Source organism: Lepidothrix coronata, unplaced genomic scaffold, assembly GCF_001604755.1.
Source record: "Lepidothrix coronata isolate B3197 unplaced genomic scaffold, Lepidothrix_coronata-1.0 Scaffold52, whole genome shotgun sequence".
NCBI classification, from domain to species: domain Eukaryota; kingdom Metazoa; phylum Chordata; class Aves; order Passeriformes; family Pipridae; genus Lepidothrix; species Lepidothrix coronata.
Window position 1 is genome coordinate 5,116,489 of NW_016690232.1, and position 19,012 is coordinate 5,135,500.

General features: G+C 41.0%; 1 protein-coding gene across 4 annotated transcripts in view; it reads left to right on the top strand.

Annotated features, from left to right (window-relative positions):
- Positions 1-1,644: 1,644 nt before the first annotated feature.
- Positions 1,645-19,012, top strand: part of RFWD2 (ring finger and WD repeat domain 2) — a 121,689-nt gene continuing 104,321 nt past the window's right edge. For 2 of the 4 annotated variants that reach the window (XR_001874975.1, XM_017815864.1), the window contains exons 1-6: positions 5,342-5,448; positions 6,473-6,532; positions 7,944-8,041; positions 9,361-9,437; positions 11,800-11,919; positions 13,888-13,956. Coding sequence is in view for 3 of the 4 variants with exons in the window: in XM_017815864.1 (XP_017671353.1) it covers positions 5,357-5,448; positions 6,473-6,532; positions 7,944-8,041; positions 9,361-9,437; positions 11,800-11,919; positions 13,888-13,956 (516 nt within the window). In the remaining variant the exon portion in view is untranslated. Of the gene's footprint in view, positions 1,664-5,341; positions 5,449-6,472; positions 6,533-7,943; positions 8,042-9,360; positions 9,438-11,799; positions 11,920-13,887; positions 13,957-19,012 lie in introns of those variants that run through there. The other 2 variants (XM_017815867.1, XM_017815866.1) reach the window with 2 other exon arrangements.

A 19,012-nucleotide genomic window follows, 5' to 3' on the forward strand; every position in this document is an offset into this window, starting at 1 on the left:
GGGGGGAGGCGGACTGGGGCGCCGCCATGCCGGCGGGAAGCCTGGGCTGTGCGGGATAGCGGCGGGAGGAGGGAGCAGCCGGCGGCCCCCCGGGGCTCTCCGAGGGGCGGGAGGTGCCGGGACGGCCGCTGCCCTCCGGGGGTTCTGGCTTTGGGGTTTTCTCTCTTTTGTGTCTCTGTGTATCGGGAATAGCGTGGCCAGCAGGACCGGGGAAGTGACTGGCCCTCTGTGCTGGGCACTGGTGAGGCCACACCCCCAGTCCTGTGTCCAGTTCTGGGCCCCTCCATTCAGGAAGGACAGTTAGGTGCTGGAGTAAGTTCAGAAGGGCAACGGAGCTGGTGAAGGGTCTGGAACACAAGCCTGATGAGGAGCAGCTGGGGAGGCTCAGCCGGGAGAAAAGGAAGCTGAGGTGGGACCTTCTCACTCTCTACAACCACCGGAAAGGAGGTGTAGCCAGGTGGGAGTCGGGCTCTTTTCCCAGGTAGGAAGTGACAGAATGAGAAGACATAGGCTTAAGCTGCACCAGGGGAGGTTTAGCTTGGACATTGGGAAGAATTTCTTCACAGAAGGGGTGATTAGAGATTGGAATGGGTTGCCCAGGGAGGTAGTGGAGTCACTATCCATGGAGATGTTTAATGAAAGACTGGATATAGCACTCAGTGCCATGGTCCGGTCTTTCCCAACTTCACTGATCCTGTGATTCTGTCTGGTTTTGGCCTTGTGTAGCAGCATTGCCTCCACCCTGTCTGTTTTTAGACAAATTCAGGTTGTTCCTGGCAGGTTCCTCCTTGAGTGCATCCAAGTTATTGGAAAGAACCTGCTTCCTCACAGCATGTTGACATCGCAGCAACTGCTATGTTCTCCTGGGCAGTGAGGCCTCGGAGGGGTCTGGAGCCCTCTGACCTCTGGAAGAGGAGCCAGCAGAGGATTTAGTGTTCCTTTGGATGGGCATCCAAGGAACCTCGTGGTGGTTGATAGCTCCAGCAAGGCTGGCTTGGTTTGCTTGTGTTGCTGGGAAAGGATGGCTGGTTTGAAACATCAGTAAGGTTTGTGTCATGCAGGAACCAATAAACAGATGAGCAGGGAATTTCTGCCATGATGGGATAAAGTTTTTGCAGATGCTCTTCTTGTAACATCCAGCCAAAGCTGCAGCTTTGGTAGCTGGAAATCACCTTTCAGTGTAATTGTTAAATTAAGGCCCACTGTGATGTGTGGTTTGACAACTGTTGGTAATTTGCAGTTTTAAAGAGAGCCCCTTGCTGATGGGTTTCAAACCTCCTGACATAAAGAGTAGGTTTGATTTTTGTAGCTGGTTGGGTGTTTTAAAATGTGAGAACAGAAAGTAGGGTTGAGTGTTCACGTCCAAGAGAGGCAAACAGGGAAGAGGTGCTGGGAAAAAGTTTGAGTTGCAGGAAAGTCATGCATTGGAAAGGAACAGTTAAAAAGGAAGATAAATAGGCCACACCTTCAAAGATGACTGACAGCTCTGACTTACAGGTGAGGGTTGGATGTGAGGCATCTCCACAGTGCAGGTATTGTCTCAAAAATCTGTAGGCTTGGTTTTACAGCTTTGTAAAGTGTTTGGCAGAGTTGATAGGAAATACTTTTGCTACTGAAGTGAGAACCTGAAGCTGCTAAGAAGTTAGTGGCAGAAAAAAAACCAGTAAGTACTTCTTACTAGTAATAAGTAAATGGTCAAAAATTACTGCTTATTACTGTAGTTAGCGGTTTGCTCAGTAGCAGAATTGGGATGAGAGCACAGCTGTAATCAGCAGATGCCTTGTTCTGGCTCTAGGCCATGTTAGGTGGATTTAACCTGTTGCTCACAGGTTTTCTGGTCATGGAGGATAAAAACCATTACAAATGCCCATTTCCCTCTATTCCCTCTACACTCACACCCTGGCACTAGTGCTCTGCCACTGTGGCTCCTTGTCCTTTCTAGTCAGCTCTTATTTCCCATTTTGTTGTCTGTTGTGAAAATGAGGGTGTTGGGAAAGAAGTTGCCCCCATAACCAGTTTGTAGACCAGTTAAAGTATTCTAAGATGGTTCAAAAAGCTGAGTTTCTTGGTTCTTGTCTTTTTCTGCAGGTAAGTGCTGTGTATTCTTCAAGGAGAACCTGTAATTAGCAGTTTTCTCCTCACTGAGGAGTTGCTGCTGCCTGAACAGGCGAGAGGACAGAAATCAACTCAGTATAATCAGGCCAAAATGTCTTTTCTTGGTATTTGCAAGAGCCACGTTGGGCATATTGAAGTGCATGTCAGAAGCTTTAAGAGCAGGCAATAATTATAGTTAACTTGGGTTTTTCATTGCTGTGTATTTCTGTGGGCTGAAGGGCTTGTTTCTGCTTATTGTTGTTCTAGCTTCAAATTACAGTATTCCTCTTTTTAAAATTTGAGTTAGCAATACAGTTATGCAGAAACAAACTGAACTGGGCAACTCTGGAGTTTTGAGCAATGTCCAAGAAGGCATGTGTGTGTGTAGGTTTAAATAACTGATTTAAACAAGCATTAGATATTTTAGTGTGAGAAGCAGAATTTTTTCCATATGACCCTTTTTTCCCCTGTAAGGACACGTTCAAGATGCTGCCAGCTGTAGGGAACACTTGATGATTTTTCTGTACATGAGCTGTGAGTTGCTGTGAGCTACAGCTTTAAACTCAGTTGTAGATTCTGCCTGTACCAGATGGAAGGTGGGAAAGAGTAAAGAAGTTTGGGTGAGTTTTGAACATCAAGGTGCAAGTGAAAATTCCCTAAATAGTGTTAATGGGTGGGACTTCCCTGCCTGTCTCCTGAAAGTGCTGTCTTGACAACAGGAGGCCAGGGCCTTAAGGTAAACGTTGGCATGTGTTGCCACTCTGGGTTGTGAAATGTTTAGCGAGTGTACGCTCAGGAGCTTGCAAGTGTGTCCTCTTTGTGGTGTGTATCAGCTTCTGCCTGGAAATGTGTAACTCCAGTCAGGAGAGCAAATAGGTCTGACTTACAGCACTACTTTATTAAAAAAAGGAGAACTTTGTTTCTCTTTGTGCAGGATGTTGAGTTTAAAGGTATTTTGTGCTGTTGGTGCAGCCAGGTGTCTTTCCTCTTGCCCATAGAGTATCTGAAGGGGAATCCTCTAATCAGAGGATTTCCTCCTGTCCAGTGATGTAACTGCTTACTTTTCCCAGGCCTTATATTACCCCTCCCAATTAGTGGTTGAGTTTAAAACCAGTTACAATCTGCTTTGCTCCCTGGATGGAGTGGATCTTACCTGTCTCTTTGGTGGCTGCTTCATCCCAATGCTTGTCGCTGACCGTGGCACAAATAAGAACATATGGAAGAGGGGGTGTTCCTTTCTGACCTGGAGAGGTGCACCCAACACAGCTGTGAGAAAGGCTCACAGCTTGCAGGTTCATGGGTTTTTAAAACCAGTTCATTCCTCAGGTGGTTACCTGTTAATCCAGGCATGGGCTGAGTGTGGTTGTTCCCACGTTTGTGATCCGACAAACCCTCTTAGTAAGGAATATACTGCAAGCTGACCCTGAAGGTCACAGGCTGAAAGCACAGCGAGCTGTCTGCATACCATGTGCAAGGATGGTCTCACTCTCTGTTGTTTAAATTGGAGCTTCATACTGAGTAGATACTAATGGCAGTGATCTCTAACTGGACACCTTCCACAGGAAGGACAGAGCCTGCAGCAAGTCCTGCTCTCTGCTTAGAGCAGAGAGGAGCTGAATAGGAGGGAGACACTGTAATGGCTCTTATTTGCTGTTGAAATGTGTTAAAACTGTGCAGTGACCACTTCAGCCAGGTGTTCCAGTAGCAGCAGTGTGCCAGTAGCACTCTTGAGAGGTGCCTGGAAAACAGCTGGCAGAACTTAGAGCCACGAAGTTGGTTAAAATGATTTTTAAAATGTTTATGAGGTCTACCCTGCAGAGAAAGAATGGTCAGCTTTTGCAGTGCTGGATAGAAACCTATTTATGGGATACTGATGCCCTATTTCCTAGAGGTCAGTGGCATTTTTGACTTGCTGAAGTCACCCACATCCTTTTAACCTGGCTCTGCTGCTTAAGACAGGTAGAGAATAAAAAAATCTCATGCAGAGAAGCCTTGATTTCACCATACTCCTGCTTCCCTGTTTCAGTGTATACCACAAACTGTAGTCTGTCTCCAGTCCCCATCACTCCACTGCTTTCTTAACCTTCCCCCTGTGTTATATTAACTTCAAACAACTGGTGCATAACAACTTTCATGTGTTGCAGCGAGCTTGGCTTCAGTAAGTATTAAAAGACATCAATCTTGTTTTTACTTGTAAATCAGTGAGCATTTCGGGGGAAACAGTTCTTAATGGAAACTTCAGGCTCCGGTAACGATGACCCTGGTACTGAATAGCTACATTTGCTGGCTCTGATTGCTTTTTCTCAGCTGTTTTGGTTCTGTCACTTCTCCAATCAGGCTGGTATGAAGAATAAGTTTGGGAACAGTTAGGAGGTAATATTCCTATTTTACCTCTAATTTATGATGTTCTACTGCAGACAAAGGAGCATTAGAGCCTTGTTAATTACTGCAGGACATTAGGAGTGTGCTGGAAGGAACACATCTGGCCCTATGGGGAATAGCACTTTCTAGCATGACACATAATGTACACGTAAGTTATACAGCATGACTAGAAGAAGGTGAAGAAGTTAAGCAGTTCATCACCAGTGGGGAGAAACCACCCTCAGACATTCATATAACCATAAGTCTTTGACTTTCTCTTTTAAAGGCCAGCTAATAGAATACAAAGATGCCTAATTCTCCTTCTATTAATCCACCCTTGTTGGCTAAATTTGGTCATAATTTATGCTGATTAAACAGTGCCTTGAAACTAAATAGCTTCTAACTTGGAAACAGTGACATGAACTCCCGACCAGACAAGTGATGTGCAGAAAAGGTTCTGTCAAAGTGGAAGAGGGGCAGGTGTGTGTTAATTATTTTTGAGGCTGTTTTTTGGTATAGAGAGTAGTATTCTGGTTTGATTCGTTTGCCTTTACCCAGCAGGTGATTTGATGGACTATCTGGACAAACCCTTCAGGGCACCCGTGTTTTCCAACTTGGTGATTCAGAGGGGGTTGCACTGGTGGTGGTCACAGCTTCCCCTCTGTGCGCTTAATAAGTATTTAAGAGATGTTTCCTCCCTCCTATTTTTGTAACATTTGTTTCCTAATAGGGTAACAAGTGGGGAAACTGAGTGCCTGAGAAACAAGCATTGCTTATTTCAGTCTGATCTGGGCTTTTTATTTTGGATGCAAAAAGATTCGTGCTTTGCCTGAGTTGTTAACAGTTTATTAACAGCTCGTTCGGTGGGAACTGCCTCCTTGGCAGAACGTGGGAGGAGGAAATGCTGGTGAAAACCTCTCTGAACCGAGATTGGTGTGGACTTGTGGGAGTGAGAGGAGATTATTTGTGTCTCTATAATGGCTTGAAAGCAAGGTAAAGCTTGTGACACAGCTGATCAGTGTGTTGTATGTGTTGCTGTCCATGGCATCTTGCTGGATGGCCGGCCAAGATCTGGAGATGAGGATGTCTGTGACAGCATCTTTCCAGCCATCAGGGAGAACAGCCCTAGGAGTCACTGGAATTAGGATGCAGCGCTCCCCTGCTTTTATTTGTTTCATTTTCCTTTCAACCATGTCACAGCCACTTAATAAGCCAGTTTTCTTCCACTACCCATCTCCTGAATTCCTGTCTCTTGTGTCGTGCTCAGGTTCCTGTGGAGCACTGCTTGGTTGCACATCCTTCTCTTCAGCTCCCTGTTTGGTTCTTGGTGATCCCTCCCGGAGAAGGGCTGTGCTTTGATGACTGAGTCATTCTGCCTTTCCCCATCTTCTCCTTTGACCCTGTATCACCTGCTTGCCCGTTGGTTTCATCCTGCAGCCTCAGCCCTGGCAGTGCTCTGCAGGGGCACCCTCCTCGTCTGCACCTTCTCTGCCCGCTCATTAGTCCTTGTTCTCGTGACATCACTGCTATTTCTGATCTGCTCTGTCTCTTTGCATCACTCTTTTAAATTATAGATAGCTATTGGCTGAAAAAAGGAAGGAGGAGCTAATTTGGGTGTCATTTATAAATACATTGTGTCTGTTCAGGAGCAGTCAGGGGTTTTTAGGTTTGTTTGAGACCTAGTACAGATGGTTAGAACGTTCTTCTTCAACCTTGCTTGTTGGAGGTACTCTGGTTCTATTTGGGAAGTTTGCAACTCTTAAAAGCTTGGGGAGTGAACATTTACCTGGTTTCTAATTGTAGCAAACTACAGTATCATTCAGAGTTCAAAGAACTGCTGATTGCCCTTTTGATCTTTATACTGCCTGGTTGCTGTTGCACTCCTATGTCCTTTCATTTTACATATGGAAAGTATTACCTAAGCATAATTAAGAGGCTGCTTTGAAATAATAACGCTTTCCTTCCTTTTTTAACACAAAAAGACATCTTTGTGATTTTTGTTTTGTTTCATTTTCAGCCCCATCTGTTTTGATATGATTGAAGAAGCCTACATGACAAAATGTGGACACAGCTTCTGGTAAGATTTGGTTTCTGTGTATTGCACAAAGTGTCCATCTCTTAGAGCATGTGCAGATGGATATTGCTGTGAACCTCTTTCCTTCTGAGTGTCTTTTTCTGTCTTCTCTCTGCAGTGAAGAAGGGTTGAAATGAAATTTTAAAAGATAGATTAAAAAAAGTCTTAAGTGTTCAAACCCAAATATGTTGTGCCATCATATTTACTCTGTAAAGAAATGACATGACCATAAACTGCTGGTGACATCCAGTACCCAAACTCAGAACAGTTTGTCAACTTAGCTCCCTTGGTCTCACCTCTGTAGAGTGTTGGGAATGATGTTGGCAGGTCCTCCTTGCCTTTGTGCAAGACCATACACAGTTTGAAGCGGCTTGTACATTGTATATTGTAATTATTTTAAACTTTCTAAGAGGGGATATGCTTCAGGCTTTCCTGTTGTATTGAATTGGCCCAGCTCCACTTATTTTTCAGTGTGTTATCTCTGGCTGCCATGAGGAGTAAATGTTTCATGGAGAAGTGCAAGAACCCTCCAGGGGCAGGTGTGGAACTACCTGCTGCTCCTCCTCTCCACTAGGGATTGGTATCAGTGTTGAACTACGATATTTTAATGTCCCATCTGTGTTATACTCTTATGGTGTCTAACTAGAAATAAACCTTAAGAAGTAAAATTACAGTAGCATAAAGCACTTCCTCAAGCAGCAGGCTCAGGTAACTTTCAGAAAAGTTTTAACCTGCAACAGGTAAGATAACAGCTGATTTTGTGACCTCTGTGGTAATACTTTATCCCTGTGATCTGTGACTTCTTGGGGGTCCAAGATGAGAAACGTTCAAATATCTTTATTTAGAAGGAATGGAGCAAAGTTGTCACCTGATGTCTCTTATCAGCTGTTGACATCTAGCAGATTTTTAAACCTGATGCTGAAGTGCATCTTGTCATTCCTCTGTTTCTCAGATAGCTCAACAGAGAGGACCTCTGAAGTCACTGTTAGTGAGAAAAGCAACCAGCTGGTGAAGATGTTTCCTTTACTCAATTACCTAAAATGCTTTTAATGTTGCTTTCTAAGTATTTGGCTAATCTGGAAGAGTTGTTTGTGAATAATGAGTCTGTTTGTTACTGGGGTGTGAATTTGAGATGGAATTGTGGCTGAAGTATCCACGTTGCCACAATCCTCAGGGAAATAAGTGAAGTACTTGACTACCTTTTGTAATATTTGCCAGGAAACTTTGGTGTCTTTTTCTGCTGTAGCACACTCTGAGTTAATATTTTGACTCTGTAGGTTCTTGGCAGCACAGCTGAGCTGGCAACACAAACAGTACACATTTTCTAATAACATTTGATGTTATTTACCTTGTGCTTGTGTTTTTCTTTCATGTTTGCTCACTTTTGTTTCTTGTTATTTGTGTTTTTAAACAGCTATAAATGTATTCACCAGAGCTTGGAGGACAACAACAGATGTCCCAAATGCAACTATGTGGTGGACAACATAGATCATCTTTATCCCAACTTCTTAGGTGAGCTCTAAGCTTGCATGAGAAACATCTTAGTTGCTAAGGTGCTTGTAATAAATTTGTCCTGTAAATTACTGGCTTATGGATGTTGAAAACAAAACCTGAACATCAGCCCTTTGGTTAGTTGACATTTTTCTGGAAAAAAAAAAAAGATTAATACTATAAATTGTTAATACTGCACTGCCCACAGCAGTTCTGTGTGCTGAGTTACAGTAGTGAGATTAATTTGCTGTTTTCATGCTAAGAAAAGCAAAACAAAGATGTTTTTCTGATGGCTAGAGATGTAAATATTTCTTTACTTTTGTTTCTTGCACTCTTGTTTGCCTAATAATCAAGGACATGCCCTGTTAACAAAGCATGGACACTGAAAGGGTGGAGGCTGAATTAGATATTGGGCTATTTTGGCTGCTGTAGTGAGGACCATGTGATTGAGGTATGTGTAAATTAGATACAGAGAAGATATTCATACATACACATACCTATATGCAATCCTGATTGCTTCCTACAGAGGGAGGAAATGTTTCTGAGTGGAAATAGAGTTTAAAACTCAGTTTTGTGGAGGCAAGATCTGCAGTGTGAAATACCACACGCTGCAGTGTGAAATACCACATTAAAGCAAATCTTGATTTCATGTGCCGAAACACCCATTTAATAGGAAATGGATGCAAAGCCCCAGTAGCCAAGGAATGCTTCAGAAATGGGCACCCTGATTTAGGCCCAGTCATGTTGTGCTGGAGATGGTGCTGAAGCAGGTCTTGGAGTACATGTTGGGCCAAAGAGTGTGTCCATACCCCTGTGCTCAGGGGTTTGAGGTCTGTGTGGGAGGGGGAAGAGCTTGTAGAGGTGCATGCAGAGGACTGAAGTTGTCTTTCTCTTTGCACAATTCACTAGACAGGTGCAAAATAAAACTGTAGGCAAAAAGTCTTTAAAAAGGCACGTGGTAATTCAAGGGAAAAGTTGTTCTATTCAGCTGTGCTTGGTTTTGACCTGAGTTAATGTTTTCTCTCTCATACTCTTCTGTGATATATTTCTGCCTTGGAGTTGAAAAGAACCACAGGTGCTTAGAAAAAGGAACTGGAGCAATTTGGGGAGCGTGTAGGCTTTGTATTTGTTAATGATTTTTTTTAAAAAAATCTTTATATACATTACAAAAAACCATTAGGGAATATATTGGTCAGAAAAAAGTGGAGGCATCTACTGTTTTAATTACTGATAAACATCTGAGTGAGGGGTTAATAACTGAAAACATTGAGGTAGAAGCTTTCATATTTGTTTTCTGAAATGTAAGTCCTTCTCTTTGACGTCTTATTTATGTTTTTTAGTCAATGAACTTATTCTTAAACAGAAGCAAAGATCTGAGGAGAAAAGACTCAAACTGGACCATTCAGTGAGTAGCACCGTATGTTCCAACTTTTTTTACTTTATATTTACTTAATGGTTTTGTGCAGCAATTGTCGTTCCATGGCTTAAATTAAAAGAGATTGCACTGTTGAGCTGATGCTCTGAGTTGCTTTAGGGGGGAATAATATCAATATCAGTGGCAGTAGATCCCTTCAACCTTGTTAACAACTCCTGTTCTTCCCCCGCAGCAATGTGTGTGGAGGGAAGCTGTGTTAGCATAGCCAAGAGTCATATGATGTATTGCACATAACCTGGGAAACTACCCCTGGAAGCACACTTGTCATTTCCATTCAGCATTGAAAATTAGAGCTACAGTGAGAGTAATGAATGATTAGAAGTGCCACGGGCTTGTCTGATCACGTGTGAGAAGCTGTGTTCTACAGGGAGGCTGGAGGAAGGCTAATACCGACCACAAGAGGGAGAAAGATGCATTTGGAGCCTGATGCTGTGGCTCAGATCCCGGATAAAACTGCCTGGATATCTTCTAGACTTGCTTCATGTCACAGAATCGAGGCGTGATCTGTGCTCTCAGTTCACGAGGATCCATGTATAGCACCAGTGGGTGCTCTTGTACATTAGGATCAAAAAGAATAAAAGACATTAGCCAGGAAAGTTGTGTATTTGTCTTGCTATGTCTGGCATTCTTGTCTTCTGTGATTCAGAAATAAGATTGCAGAGTAATAGGAAAAATCACGTTTTTAAAAACCTTTGAAGGGGTATTAATTTAGGGGCTGGGTTGCAGAAACCAATGCTTTCAGTGGTTATGTGCTTTAAGGATTCATTGGTTTACTCACAGTAAGTTTTAATATTCATTATAAAATATGCATATACCTTATTTAATATAAAATATGCATAAACCAGATATGTTGAAGTGCACACAATTGACCTGAAGGCATGTACAGTAGCTTCTTGGAAATTGGTTTTACTCTTTTTCACAGTGTTCCTTTAATAGATAAATACCAATAAGTGGACAGCTACTATGACTTCATGCCCAATACAGTGTGTAATTTAGCTTCCACCTTTTGACTGCAAGTAGAAAGTATAGACATCTCTAAAAAGAGGAATATTGGTGTTGTACCAGCTCCTTAAAGTGCCTGTTCTCCCCTTATGTTACTTTTGGTATTAAGAAAAAGCATCCAAGACACACTGCAGCAAATACACCTTTACTTGGTTGTGGTCTCATGAAGAAATCATGTTAAGGCATTTCTGAAGCTTTCTGAGTAGTTTAGCAGTGGTACAATTAACAAGTGCATTGGTGTGTTAAAATTTGTCTCAAATCTTGTTCACTCACATAAAAATCATGTTTTTCTGTCAGTTGTTCTAGACTGAAACTGAGTTTTTTGCCTGAGTAGTTTCCATATGTTCTGTTGAAAGTTACATAATGTCCATGTAGGACATACAGCTTTTTACATATTTTATTTTTCTAAATCTAGTCAATAAAAATAGGCTACAGCCTCTGAGAAAATAGCTGATTTAGGCTAGATGGCACTTCTACTTTTTGCAAAATTAAACATCTTGATTTAGTGTCACAGCTTTTATAGGTCGGGATTTTTTAGTTCAGCTTTGTTTCTTAGAAGGTCTAAAGACCTAAAGTTACACCTGTTGGGTCCTGAGGCTTTTTGATGAAAGGCTGTATTAGCATTAACTTATTACTATTCAGGTTTTCCTGTGCAACAGGAAAACCATTTCACTACTTTATTGTCAAGGAGAAGAGAAAACAGCCTGTAGGGAAGAATGGGCTGCATGGTAGTATTTTGGCTCTCTGAGAAGTCCTCCTCAGCTCTAACAGTTCAAATGAGAAGATCACCCTGATGAGCTCCATCTTCTTCCCAGCTTTCACCTTTCCCATGAAAATACTCTTAAGAGTACCAGTGTGGGATGTGAGAGTAGAGAAACTAAGCTGATACTACCTTCTTTGATTTGAATTTAGCATGAGGGTTTTACCTATTACTTAGGTTAAAAAAAAAAAATTAAAATTAAAGGTATTGCCACCTAACAGTATTTCAGATGTAATCCAACTAAGCTTGGATAAATGTGGTGTTTTTTTCTTTCTCCCTATAGAAACCTGTCCTCAGAAACTGGGGCACAAATCAGATAAAACTGTGGCTGTGAAATAATCTTTTCCCAGCAGCAGTAGCTGTGCTTTCATAAAGCACAAATATATTCCAAATAAGATAAGCAGTTGCACAGTAGGACAGAGGAGCTATATCCTGTACATTTGGGAATTGGGATACCTGAAAACTGTTTTGCAGTTTTGCAGAGGAATGAAATATTGCAGTGTTGCTTTTAATATCTGTTGCTGGGTACAGCCCTGTATGGCTTGGCCTCACCCTCTCCAACATCTCTTGTTTTCTTTCTAGAATGGCCACAGGTGGCAGATAATTCAAGATTTGTTGGGAACAGATCAAGACAATCTTGACTTGGCCAATGTCAACCTGATGCTGGAGCTGCTGGTGCAAAAGAAGAAGCAGTTGGAAGCAGTAAGAAGTTTCTCTTATTTAAATGAACACTTGTCTATTTGGAAATTTTTTGTTTTCATACCTTGAAGTAAGATCCTACTGCTGAATTAATTGCTCAGCGTTTTCTCGTGTGTTTTGGTGTTTAAAAGTTGGCCATTTTGCTGACCTTTGTAGTGAATAAACTTTTGAGCTGTGATGCCCAGAACTTGCTTATAATGTTGCTGTCAGGGTTATATAAACAAGCAGGGAAAATGGGACAGGATAAGAGAAAGTGGCCCACAGAACAGAGAAATGCACGTGAAGAGATTTGCTAATTGAGTTTTGCACAAGTAAATGTCAGATCTTTCTTAGCAATAAGCATGAAGAAATCCAGCATATAGATTAAGGAATAAACTCAAATGAGCATATGAAAAAGATAACAGATTGTAGTTTCTTTCTGGAACTGATAGAATCTGAATGACAGCCTTTCCTGAAGACTTTTTTAGTATTTAATGCTTGAAAGAAAAGTTTTAAGTGCTTTGTTCATGAGGCTGGTTTGAAGATTTATACAATATGAAGCAAGCTGTTCCTATGATTTAACTGAAATGTGGTTGGTTTGGGCAGTTCTCATGTATTTGGCTTTTGGTTTCAAGTGACCATTTTCCAGTTATAAGAGCCAGACCTTCTAAATTAAACTGAATTATTACAGAATTTGGCCCAGTGGAGTTTGAGTAGGAGCTTAGATTTTGATGGTGCTTTAAAACAGGTAAGGGAGAGTTGTATTTGGAATAGTTTAATTTATTTACGCTTTCAGAATCAATATTTGCGCAGCTTGTGGTTCTGATGGAAGGAAGGAACCCAAAATGTTTACTGACTACTAGCAAAACTCTTATATTACCTTATTGCAAGGGGACTTGTACATTATTTTTTTTGTTGTGGTTCCCTGAAGGTATGGTGGGGAAAAAGAGTAAAATCTCTTTTTTTCCCTTCAAACCTTTTTGTCATTTGTGACAAATGAAAGCAAAGAAGGCACAGGACTGAGTGTATGGGTGCTTCTGAGCACAAATATCTTTTAAGGATACTAAACCTAAAAAAAAAAAAAACCCAAAACTGACTTACAGAGCAATTTAAAAACATTTTTCCTTGCTAGTTTTGCTTTCTTCACTCACTGTTGTCACAGGGATGGGGAGGAAGAAGATAATCCCAGAATAGTAGTAGTCTGACATCCTAATCTCTTCACTTGTCCTGTCATCACTGCCTTTAATGGATTCTGTGTGCTCCTATGCCTTGATCCTTTTTGAGTGTTATTTTCACAGTCCTTTAATTAATAAATATTTTGGTAGGTTATGAAAATAAGTCTCAGAATGCTGGGATAGAATTAGGGCTATATTAATGTTGGAATATAGGATTTGGGTTTTTTCCTTTTGTGCTTCTTATCTTTCTGTGTCCAGTTTTTGGTCCACTTGGGCGAAAATATTAAACTGATGGTTGAGGTAAATTACCTGTTATGGAAAGACTGCAAAGGGATGTTTTAGCTTTATCAGTGATTTCACTGTTGTCTTCTCTGGAGAAATCTTCAGCAGTGATCTCTACATAAACACAAATGTTAGTTTTGAAGCAGATGTTTGTTTGTTTTTTTTTTTATATAAATACTTCATGCTTTAGTATGTTAATCATGAAGTAGATGCTAATGATCTTCCAGGGTAGCAGATGAGTCTGTGAGGAACCTGTATTCCAAAATCAATTTCAGGTGCAGTAGCCAAAGAAAAAGCAAAGCATTTTGACTTATTAGTAAGTCATTAGTGATGCACAAATAAGAACTGTTGTGGTGAGGTGAACAAAACCTTAAAACTTGTGAGGCAAAGTAAAACTACCATTTTCTTAAACTGCCTTAAGCTGTTTTTCTCTTTTTAACCTCTAAATGGGAGCTGTTTCAGTGCTGAGTGTGGATTGCCGTGTATAAAGTGAATGTTTCTTCTCTTACCATACGCTTCCCTATTTGTGTTGCAGGAATCCCATGCTGCCCAGTTGCAGATCCTTATGGAATTTCTCAAAGTTGCCAGGAGAAACAAACGAGAGGTAACTTGTTTTGTGCTTCAGTGGGTGAGGTGGTGTCTGCTGCTCTCTCCCAGGGCATTTCTATTGAAGTGATGTGTTAGCCTGCCATTATCTCTGCAAAGAAAAACTTGAGGCGTGTTTGGGGAAATCTCAGGCAGAGGACACATGGGTAGGAAGGAAAATTAATCTCTTTACGTGTGACAGCTTCAATTTTTAATCACTTGCCTCTTTGTCTCACACTGGTGAAGCATGTGGGGAGATAGCGATTCCTTGGTGTAAATTTACGTCAAGTTCTTGAAATGAGGTTTTTAGATTTGATTTTTAGTGGGGGTTTTTTTCCGGGAAAATGGAAAGATGGGGAAGGAGTGAAATTGTTGTCAAGTTTTTTCCTTTAGTGTATCAAATGCCATGACTAATGTGGTGACGTAAAAGAATGAATATTCTTCGTTTTTTCCTCATTTGTCCTAAAACGAGTGTCTCAAGAAATACGAGAGGGTTTTATAATCACATAGACAGTCTTTCATGGTTTGGGACTTATCTTTCATAATGTCATGCAATATGTAAACTATAATACCAGAAATATCCCAGAAACATGATCATGAAGACAGCAGAAGGACAAGCTCTCTTGGAGGCCGCGGTTCCTAAAAAAGATGTGAAGAACATAAGACCCAACAGCATGACTGTTTTAAGGTCAAACTTGAAACCAGGTAAAGGTGATGGGTATAAGAAGCCTTGTCCAGAATGGATTAAGGATCTGGTTATGGAGCGATTCCAAAGCAAGTTGTTAAGTTGTCAATGCACCAACAGATATTCATGGTCAAAAACAACAAGGGTGGTGGAAAGTCCAAAGAAGGGCAGTGGAGCTGGGGAAGGGTCTGGAGCACAAGTCTGATGAGGAGCAGCTGAGGGAGCTGGGGGTGTTCAGCCTGGAGAGGAGGGAGGCTTGGGGGGCCCTCATTGCTCTCTACAACTCCCTGAGAGGAGGTTGTAGCCAGGTGAGAATCGAGCTCTTCTGCCACATCTCAAGTGAAAGGACGAGAGGAAGTGGCCTTAAGTTGTTATTAGAAAAAATTTTCTGTGCTGAAAGAGTGTTCAGGCACTGGAATAAGTTGCCCAGAGAGGTGATGGAGTCACAGTCTCTGGAAGTGTCCCAGAGGCATCTGGATGTGGCCCTTGGGAATATTGTTTAGGTGTGATTATGGTGATGCCTGTTGGTGGTTAAACTGGATGAAGGTCTCTTTGAGCCTTAATTCTGTGACTTGCACCTGTGACTTTCCCATCTTATCTGCGTCTGCCTTTGGCTCTAGTAATAATGTACAAGGATAACATCTCCTTTTAAGGCCAAGGAAACTTAATTTTGGCTGCAAATCCTCTGAATACAGCCTTTGGAACATCCTGAAAGCAAGTGGGATATATAGCTCATTTCAGATCCTCTCTGTCCCTGCTTATGTGTTCCCTCTGCTACCAAGACTTGCTCTGATGTTATTTCTTACCCCCCTTTATATTCCTACATGAAATGCAGACTGTCACATCTCAAAAGACTTCTGTGCAGGCCTGTCACTTCTGTCCTTGCCATAGTGCTCAGTGCCTGGCCTTGCCACTTATTTTGAGGGAAATGAGGACTTGTCAGACTTGCTGCTAGCAGTCTTTCTTTTTGCTTGATAAGGGTAAGAAAGATAAAAACCAGTGGGAAGATGCATGGAAAACACAGACCAGTCAGTAGGATAGTTTTACGTACCAAAATCTATCTCGGGCAGTCATTTTATCCATAAGGTAAATTAAGCCAGTTGATGCTTCCCTTTTGGTGAGTATCCAGGTCCTCCCTGGAGCTGGTGGAGTTTGTGGCAAGTACTCCTTTCTGGAGGGAATTTTGTGGGGATAATAGAGGAGTTACTATTTGGGTTATGCCAGTGATGATGTATCCAGACCTCAGAAAGCCTGAGATGGTGGTTCGGAGGGTGAGAAGGGGGAGTTAAGTGACCTCATTAATGCAACAAAGCAGAGAGAGGTTATCAAAGCTTCTAAATTCACTGTGGTTTGTTTTGATGCTGTAAGAGGTGACTGTTTAAGAAATGAGGATGGAACTCAAGGAACCTGTGGGGACCCTGAAACACTTCAATGTGCTGCACATTGTTGTGAGTCATACGAGCAGGCTTTACTACGGGGAGGAACAGTACTTTTTCCCCTTTCCTAATTCAGACCTGGTTTTATTAAAGATGACTGCAGAATAATAGCACTTTCAGCAAGCCATAGCTGTAATGATAAGTTCTTAATAAATAAAAAAGATTCTAAGTGTTACATAGGGTGCTTGTTTCTAATTTTTAGCTTAAATGTTTAAAGGAACATTGGTAACTTTGCTTCCTAATATGCCTCTTGGAAGATTATTTATTGCAAGATTTTATTAACAGGTTTTATTTACTACATACTGCAAGTTCTTACATAGGGACTTGGGTACTTTGTAAGTTAATACAGATATTGCCCCAGAGGTAGTGTACCTGTATAGTATATCACAACGTGTTCAGAGCAGATGATTAACCACCTGTAACCCTCCTGGCTTACTTCACTCATAAGTTATGTATTTTTTTTCTCCTGCATTCATAAAATGGTGAGTTCTGAGCATATTGGAGGGGGGTTATATCTAGAAGAAAACTATCTTTATAGACTTGTACTTCAAAATTCAGAATATTGGTGTAGTCAAGTATTTTGACAAATGCCTCTTTGTTCCACTTTCATAATTTCTCTAGAAGATAAATGTGAGGTTCAGCACCTGCAGGAGTTTCTATTAGAAATCCTGTTTTGATCTGTTCATAACTTTCCAAAACATTGATCTTTCAACCTGAAATTTACTGCGTGGTTTTTTCCACAAAGGTGTTTGCAAGTCCTTTTTCTTTTTAAGTTCATATATTATATTTTGTTTTCATTTTCACCTAGGGCAATGTGGCAAAAAAACCCAAATCCTTGGCAATAGTAATAGAAAAAAAAATATCTTACTTTGAAAAAGATTGAAAACAAATGACTAAAGCTTGAAAATACTTTTTCAACAAAATAACAGATAGTTTTGGAGGGGAGAAATGTATTGATCATCCACAACAGTTGGTAGTCTCTAAGGGAAACTTAGCATGACTGAGTGCCTTTCCATATGTGTGCACAGTTAATTGAATGCACACTCTCCATTTTTTTGGATCCAAAAAGTCTGGAAGGTCAAGTTTTAATAATGAAATATTGACTTCTGGGGTTTTTTTATTCCTATTTTCCAGGGAAACCAAACGCAACAACCTGTGACTTTTTAAAATTCGTGTTTTCATGAAGGAGCTTTAACTGTGTTGCACAAATGCTTTTGCAGATTTAACTTTGTTAATTTTAAATGTTCGCGTGTTCTTTCATCTCTAACACTTTGTGAGAGAGCTGATTGTATCAGTTAATTCTCCCCAGTTTTATATTCATCACTTTACAAAGAGGCCTTACTAATTGTCTTGTCAGGATTTGAATGTTACCAAATGGAGTTAGACACCACCATATATGTCATATAGATAATTTGTCCTAAAACATTGTTAGCTCAGCTACCTGATGGCATTTCTGTCAAGTAACACCATTGCCTTCTGAAGGAGAATACTGAGCTTAATGATTAGGATCACAAATCAAGTTCTACAACATACAGGTGCTATTCCCTGGGTGCACTCATGTTTCTCTTGGCAGCTGTCACTTCGTTTTTATGTTCTGTGGTCTTTTTCTTTCTAATAATGTGACATTAAGTCTCTCACGTCTAACAAACAAGACCTCTTTCATGTCTGCTAATGCACAGGGACTGTTTTTTAGGCTGGTAAACATCCTGGGACAAAGAAATAATCCTGAAATGTCTCAGGTTTGTGGCACTGAGTGCCTGCTTAGCATTTCAGTGTCATCATTGTACCTTTCAGCCTCAAATGCATGTGTATCTCCAGCTGTCTTCGCTTACTCCACATTGTGAGCATGTTAAATACTAAAAATAAGAGGAGTTATTAGTTACTGTGGGATAATTGCAGGGAATTATAAGCATGAATCCTCCAGGGATGTCATTACCTTGTGTTAATCACTCCACCTGTCAAGACTTGTGTTCTGCACATACACACATGGATGAACTAATGAGTAAGCAAGAGGAGGCGACAGAAACAGAAATCAGTCATGGTCTTGTGTTGTCATATAGTCTTGATTACATCCCAGGACTGCTGAGGAGAATTTATAGCTATAGTAATCTCTTTCCTATCCATTGCACTTAAATAACTGGTATTTTAAATCTATTTGCATTTCTAAGCTGCTGAATGAGAGACGTGAGCTCTGACTGCAGTGATAATAAGCCCAAAGATACAGCGAGTGTGTGAGCAAGCTGGAGATTATCATATTGATATCAGCATATAATAGCTGATTCTCCTTGCTGCAGTAGAGAGGCCTTGCAAAGAATAAGGGGCAGCCTAGAACTAGGAGCTAAGTAGCAGCTACAATGATGTATTAGACTCCAAGGCAATTAATCTAATTGTTTAGGCAGCTTTGTTCCTTGCCTCAGATGTCTTTCTCTCGTGACACTTGGCTATCAGACCCTATCACTAAGCCTTCAAAGCATAATCCCTCCAAACTGTAGGATTTAAATGAGGGAGAGGAAAATTGAAGATGTGAAATATATTTTATCAGGCAGGCAATTCCTTCCTCCTTTCCTGGGAAATTCTGTGTGTTAGACGACTAAACCAGGATTTTGTTCTCAAGCCTTCCCCAGTTATGAGGAAACACTTACCATTCGAAGGAAGTATTGATCAGAGAGAAATATTCCATGCAGATAAATGCGTTGTAGATGGACTGTCCATGTGTCTGAGAGGCTTGGATGCCACGTTTCACTAATGAAAGTACGTTGTGGAGGCTCAGGTGTTCTTGTCTTCATACCAGGAGAAACCCTGCATCTCTTTTGACTTGTGCAAAGACTTTGTAGCAGCGAGGTGTTATGTCAAAATAAATGAGATTTGCAATTAAATTTAAAGACTAAAATTTCTCTAAACCCTGTAAATGACCTCCTTGCCGTAGTTGCCCTGTGTAACAGGTTCTGTATCCA